Source organism: Sesamum indicum, linkage group LG4 (assembly GCF_000512975.1).
Source record: "Sesamum indicum cultivar Zhongzhi No. 13 linkage group LG4, S_indicum_v1.0, whole genome shotgun sequence".
NCBI lineage: Eukaryota > Viridiplantae > Streptophyta > Magnoliopsida > Lamiales > Pedaliaceae > Sesamum > Sesamum indicum.
In genome coordinates, this window is record NC_026148.1 from 16,387,097 (window position 1) to 16,394,009 (window position 6,913).

The 6,913-nt window shown below is 37.5% G+C and overlaps 2 protein-coding genes across 2 annotated transcripts in view; one reads left to right on the forward strand and one right to left on the reverse strand.

The window, feature by feature from the left end:
* On the forward strand, window positions 1,865-3,150 carry LOC105161248 (putative gamma-glutamylcyclotransferase At3g02910). Its single transcript, XM_020693218.1, has 2 exons — window positions 1,865-2,665; window positions 2,773-3,150. Exon 1 carries the CDS (start codon window positions 1,880-1,882, stop codon window positions 2,495-2,497), a length of 618 nt encoding a protein of 205 aa, XP_020548877.1. The 5' UTR covers window positions 1,865-1,879; the 3' UTR covers window positions 2,498-2,665; window positions 2,773-3,150.
* The window catches only part of LOC105161247 (pentatricopeptide repeat-containing protein At2g41080-like), a gene marked incomplete at its 5' end in the record, with an annotated part of 8,787 nt that continues 4,788 nt past the window's right edge, over window positions 2,915-6,913 (reverse strand). The window contains 2 exon segments of the mRNA XM_011078877.2: window positions 2,915-3,957; window positions 4,060-4,116.

Here is a 6,913-nt window from a genome sequence, read left to right on the forward strand (position 1 = left end):
CAGAGCGTCTAATGCCCTGGTCAAGAATTTTTGGACCAACCACACTTGGGATATTGATAAATTGAAGGAAGTTGTTCCTCAGCTTATCATGGAGCTTATTTTGCAGACCCCCATTAATCCTCAGCATCAAGATTTTATGAATTGGAAACCATCCCCTCACGGCTCCTTTTCTAATAAATCAGCTCGGGAGATTACTAGAGATCACAAACCTTCCCTACCCATCTTCAAAAATCTCTGGTCCCCCCTCGTCAGGCCTACCATTTCTATCTTCATTTGGAAAGTCCTCCATAACTGGATACCAGTTGACAGCAGACTCAAACAAAAGGGCATCTCTTTGGCCTCTAGATGTGTTTGCTGTTTGAAGGAGGAGGAGACTATCCCTCACCTTTTCCTTCATAACAAGGTTTCCCTTGAAGTATGGAACTTCTTTCCCTCCAAATTTCAACTCAACATTCCAATCAAAGACAATTTTTTCATGATCCTTCAAGCTTGGAGAAGCAATATTTCTAATCAACTTCACATCAGAGATATTCTTCCCCCATTGATCATTTGGTACACTTGGATTTGCGCAGCCATATTTGAGGGGGCTCCTTTCAAAGCTAATCGTATCATCTCTCAAACCCTCAATTATCTTCATCTTCTCGGTAAAACCAACCTCATGAGAACTATACACTGGAGAGGGGACAGATCTGTTGCTTCTCTTCTTAAAATTTCTCTCCCGCCTCATAAGATATCATACAAAATCTCTATTGTTAAGTGGATTAAGCCAGATAGGGGATGGTTCAAATTGAACACAGATGGGGCCTCAAAAGGAAATCCAGGTGTGGCAGGAGCAGGTGGAATCATCAGAAATCATCTTGGTCAGGGCGTCTTTGCATTCCAAGAACACCTTAGGCTCATCTCCAACACTGCAGCTGAGTTAAAAGCTACATACAGAGGTGTCAAATTGTGCATTGATAGCAACATTAGAAAAATTTGGGTAGAAACAGATGCCAACATCGCCATCAAGCTCATTTCGTCTCTCCCCCCCCCCAAGGGCCATGGCACCTTCAAAATTTGCTGCAACAAATTAGAGAACTTCTATCCCAAACTGAGTTCAAGATATCACACATTTTTAGAGAGGGTAACCAAGTGGCCGATTACTTTGCTAACCAAGCATGTTTCAATCAACATCTCAGCATTCTATCCCCTGATAATATCACAGGTATTCCTAAAGGTTTGATTAGACTTGACGCATGCTCCTTCCCTGCTATTAGAATTAGAAGTTCTAGTACCTTTAATTTCAGTTAAATTTTTGGTTTTCCAATTAGGGGTACTTCATTACTGTTGTTTCTTTGCTGATACGTGTTGTGACCAATGTCTCTATGGATACCTTTGGCTTGTTACTTCTGCTGTTTTCCTTTGTCTATTTGCTTGTTGTTATATCTTTTGTAGGTTTTTTGAACCCCTTTCACAGGTTTAAAAGCTGCCAGTCATACAAACTTGATCTCCACGTTAATGTTCATTACTTATTCTTTTGGAACATTACACACACTCTAGCTTGGCCTTCTTGTACAGATTTATTTGCAGATGTTGTTCGATTTATGATGTGGTGGGATAACAAAAAGCTTTTTGACTCGCCATAGTTTTACTAATACACCTGTCTTTTGTTGTAAGGGAGTAGTACTCCTCGTTCATTGTTGCTCTATTTGTAAGGGAGTAGTACTCCTTGTTTATGGCTTTGCTAGAAATTTTAGGAAGGTAGCTCTCCCCGCTCTAACTATTTTGTGAATTTTAATATAGAAGGACTGGGGACTCCGAAAAGTTACCCCACCTCTAGGTGGTTTTAATTAAAAAAAAAAAAGAAGTAAGTAAAGACCCAGTATAGATAGATAGATATATGGCAGAGGTGGAGTCGAAGCAACAGAGGCAGCAGCAGTACAGAACACAAGTGAAGCGTCGTGGGAGTTGCATAGAGATGGCGATTGGAGGAGGAGGAGAAGATGGCGTGGCAGGCAATGATGTCACCCTTATCTTTGTGTACGGCACTCTCAAGCGAGGATTCTACAACCACAGGCTCATCGACGACTTGATGCGCCCCCGCCACGCCGTCTACCTCGGCCCTCACACCACTGTCCAACCCTTCCCCCTTGTCTGCGGCCCCCACGGCATTCCGTACCTGATCAATCTCCCTGGTTGCGGTCACCGAGTCCTGGGAGAACTCTACTCTGTCTCTTCCGGCCACGCCCGATCCCGCCTCGACGACCTGGAGGGTGTTCACCAAGGCCACTACGAGAGACTGCCCATCGTTGTCGTGGACGGCGGAGAGAGAGTGGTAGAGGTGGAGGCCTATTTTGCTCACCGGGGATTTGGGGAGGCGTTATGGAAGAGGTGCGGTGAGGAGGGACTGAGTGAATTTAGCGTGGAAATGGGGCAAAAGTACGTGAGGAGGGAAGATCGGCCTCCGCATTCTAATTTCATTGGTGATATCCACAAATTCATCTCCGAGGCCAATTGAACTTATGCAATTAATTTAGTTCCTGAATGCAAAATTGATTGTTTATGCAGGAGCTCACTACAATCAATTGGATCCAAGTTATTTCAACTATTAACTGATTTAGTTAAGGATCTTTTATACTGTTTCTACTCCAATGCTGATTAGTTCAAGACCTTCTTGATTAGAATGGTAGGCGTTTATTTTGCTACTTGTTTGTAGTTGAGGAATGAATGTTTGTGCTATTCATCTTCCAACACAAAGTTGAAATTCCGGTTCTTCTTTGTCATATTTATCAGTTCGTATGGTGTATGTGGCATTTGGTTGGTCACCTTAGTAGACTCAGGAGTTATGTGCTACATCTCGATCACTTCTCCATGCCACTTTGAAGCAAAGTAGGATTTCTTGCTTGATCAAAACTAGGCAATGGAAAACAAACAACATTTCGGATTCCAAGTAGATGATGGAGGTCGCTTAGTTTATTGGAGATACCCCAGATGTTAGGTCTTGAATAAAGGAGTTTTCTACACATGCGTCTCACACTTCCAAGTGAATGCCGATATCTACAGGTATTCTTCCCTCATTTGTCGCATTTAACTATGAAGAAGGGCGTACAACTTGTTAGCTCAATTGATGTATTGCCTTTCTTACTAATAAATTTATGTTTTGGTCCATCATCTTACATTGTTTTAACTGATGTCTTTTTTTCTGGTAATATGTTGTTTCCTTTCAATTGTCTCACCATAACATTTAGTCGGCCATTGATTATGCCCTTTTGTTGAGTGCAATGAGAAATCAGAACTTTGAAGAAGTTTATATAGGCTTAGTCCTCTATAATATTTTGACTCGTGTTCTGCCAATAATTAATGTATTATTAAGCTGCACACAGAGATTTACTTAGGTGTAGTATTTCTCTTGGAGGTCTTTGATGTAGTATTCTGAAAGCAGACTCTTTAAACACCACTGATGCTACTTCGTACAATATACACGCCTTGCCATAGTTAGATTTCTGAAATTCAAGTCAAAATTTGGACCTTCGAGTTCATCAACAATATCAGAAAAGGCATTCTGCTCTGAACTCTCACTGATTCAAATGTTAAAAGGTACCAAATGCATAAAAATGACTGACCAGAAAAACCTCAATCTATGAACATCCTCTTTCCTCTTTACAGCGCCTCACCTCATCATATCCTCAATCAAATTTCCTAAGAAGGTGGTTCAATAAATTACCTTGGTTGTTAACGTTTGAGGGCCTCTGAATCCATTGCCTCATTGCACAGAATTCTCAGATACTACTCGGCATAAGACTGCAAGACCATCAGCAAAACCTACTGTATGGGGTCTTTCCAGCACTCTTAAGCTGAAATTCCCACCTCTGAGACCTTCAATTGAGAACCTCTCCTACAGTGATTTCCCGACCATCTCTCAACTGCCCAGCCCGCATTCTGAACTGATGTCCTCCATAGCACTGAGCATCAGGTATCCTATAAAAGTCAAGTGAGAAAGAGTAATTATAGGTGGATCAAAGAGTGACAAAAGAACAAAAATGAAAAAGAAAAACAAAAATATGGGGGACTAACACTCACGGTCCAACTAAAGGTGAAGCTCCCAAGAATAACAACGGAAAATCAGGCTTTTGGAATCTGAGATATAAAAATAAATAAGGCACGACAGATATTTAGTCTATCAGAGAAGGAAGAAATATAATTCTTATGAAAGGAAAAGCAATATAGCATAATAACGAAGATGCAGATAATGACACAACTCACTCCTGGCCTGGGGATCCAAATCAAGTAACTCTGCAACTGAATCAAACCATGCCACGAGCCAAGGATTATCCACCTCAGCTGATGGAGATACTTTTGTATAGCAAGCATGCAATACCAGCAAATAATATCACAAGCACACAGAATTACATAACTCTGTCAATCAAGGAAGTGATGCTAATAATCAGGATACAGAACATACAAGTCCTTACTCAGAACATCCTAATAAAAAGATGTATATAATATATTTGAAGATTCTTGAATAAATCAATAAAGAACAAAATTCAATATATGGTTAATTACTCCCAGCAAATTACAGCATGAGTGCAATTTCTACCAGTGACCAAGAATATGGATAAATTGCATAAAATCCTCTTATTTTAAAAATAATACATACTCTCCCCTACCTTTACTTGACATTAAAGGTGTTAAATTTTTCACTGAATTATCCGTTATACCCTTGTTATGATAGTCATTGATTTTCAATAATTAAAATATGAACCGTCCAGATTTCAAGTAATTTAAAAAATATATTTTTATTTATATATATACTTGTACATATAATATTATATATAATACACAGAGGCGGCGCCAGTGGCCTCCTGGCCCCTTCAGAAGGGAGCGACGCGACGTCGCCTGTCGTCACCCATTCCTCGGCGACCGTTGTCGCCTAGATCTAGGGCTATGGGCACCCCATTACCCGTGGCTAGTGACGAGCGCCGAGGAAGTGGAAAAACGGGGAAGATGCTTTTTTTTCGTTATTTAATTCAGTTAAAATTATGTAATTTTTTCAAATTTTGAAAATAATAAAAATAAAAATGTATTAAATTTTTATTCAAGAACTGTCATTTTAATTTAAATATTATTTACAATAAATAATATGATTTAAATCATATTCTGATATAAATTTTTGATTTTGATATTTGATTAATATATTTTATGAATAAATAGAATTTATTGAAACATATTTAAATAAACTAATAATTCAATTTAGGTAGTATATATTTTGTATAATTGATTTTTATTTATATTTATATAAATATTTATATTTGAAGAGTGATTTTTAGTATATTAAATTTGTTTTGTATTTTTTAAGTTTCAAATTTTAATTTCAAAAATTTTATATACTTTTTAGGTTTTTTTATATTTAAATTAATATATTTCATAAATAAATATAATTTATTGAAATATATTTGAACTTAATAATAAGTTAAATTAATCAAATATATAATTTATTAATAAATTAATAATATAAATAAATCAATTTAAAATATATAAAAATGTGAAAGAAAGGGACGAAGACGAAATATATATTTATACATTTAAAGTAACCCTATAAAACCAAAATTGAAGCCCACTAGCACAATAGGTAAAACACTCTCTGTATTTTATAAAACACAGGGGTTGTCATGCAATTTACCCCAAAAATTAAAACTTCCTGCTCATACATATTATTGAAAACAAAAAGAAAAGGAAAGAAAGGCATTAAATAATATTAACATGACGAGGAAGGTAAAGTATAATGCTGATTATCCAAACATACACATAAGAGCGTCAAAAAATCAAGTAAAATGGAATCTCTATTAGAACCAAATCGGTTCTAGGATAACTTATATATTTCTGTGCCCCTTTCGTTGATGGTCTCCCTTTTTGAGTGAATCTATACCGATATTTTTGGTTGATTCAGCGCAATTATAAGTGGAGTTATTATCCTTACAAAGGAATTTGTGGTTCTTTATGTACTTGTAAGAAACTGACGAGCCATTGTGCATATGCTTCCTATGCTTGTTTCTAACTTATATAATTGGCAATTGAATCAACCTCCACTTAACACCAAATACTTTAAGCGTAAGAACATTCAATCAAACAACATCCCAAGTGGAGCCTTTAGTACCAATAAGTCGAAACATGTTTATTCATAAAAGCATGAAATAATTTGGGGGTGAATATAGAAAATCAAAACCTCTCGTGGTTTTAAATCGGTCCTTGGATCACTGGGCAGCTCACAAACAAAGGAATGGTCCCACTTCAGTTCTTCCAGCTTTAACTTAACCCTATTTTGACTAACAGTATCGTCATTATGATTGGTATTATCCAAGGATTGGTTCTTCAAGCCATTGGCAATAGAGTTGACGGTGGTAGCAGCAGTGGTGGACGGAGATAATCATCGTCCATTGACAACACGGTGGAGTGATTGGCATTTGTGATATGAAGAGTTGAAAGAAAATGGAAATTGGAAGACTTGGGCGGAGCGGAAGGGCGGTCTTAAGATGTAAACAGAAAGGAGGAAATGACCCAAGCAGTGAAACCTTAAGTTTCAACAGCCACAGGCAAGACTTTCAGTAACTACATACAAATAAGCTTACAAGTAGACAAAGAGTTAACAAGGAGATAGAAACTTTGGACAAACTGGCTCTAAAGCATTAAACGTGGGCTTAAAATTTAAGAAATTGAGATGGGGATGCGACTGGTCCTACCAATCTCAACTCAAATAGAATTCATAATTTCAGTGATGCAGGATGAATTGGGCTTCAAAGCAAACATGTTTTCGAATGCTTATCTCCTAATATTTTCTCTATTATTTTACATCTTCATCACCAACATTTTATAAGGTACGGAGTGAGGGAACTGCTAATAATATCTGTTCCGTGCAAGGCAACTCTATAGATGAGAA

Excerpts from the sequence above, each read along its gene's own strand:
- LOC105161248 (XM_020693218.1), top strand. The coding sequence starts at position 1,880 with ATGGCAGAGGTGGAGTCGAAGCAACAGAGGCAGCAGCAGTACAGAACA.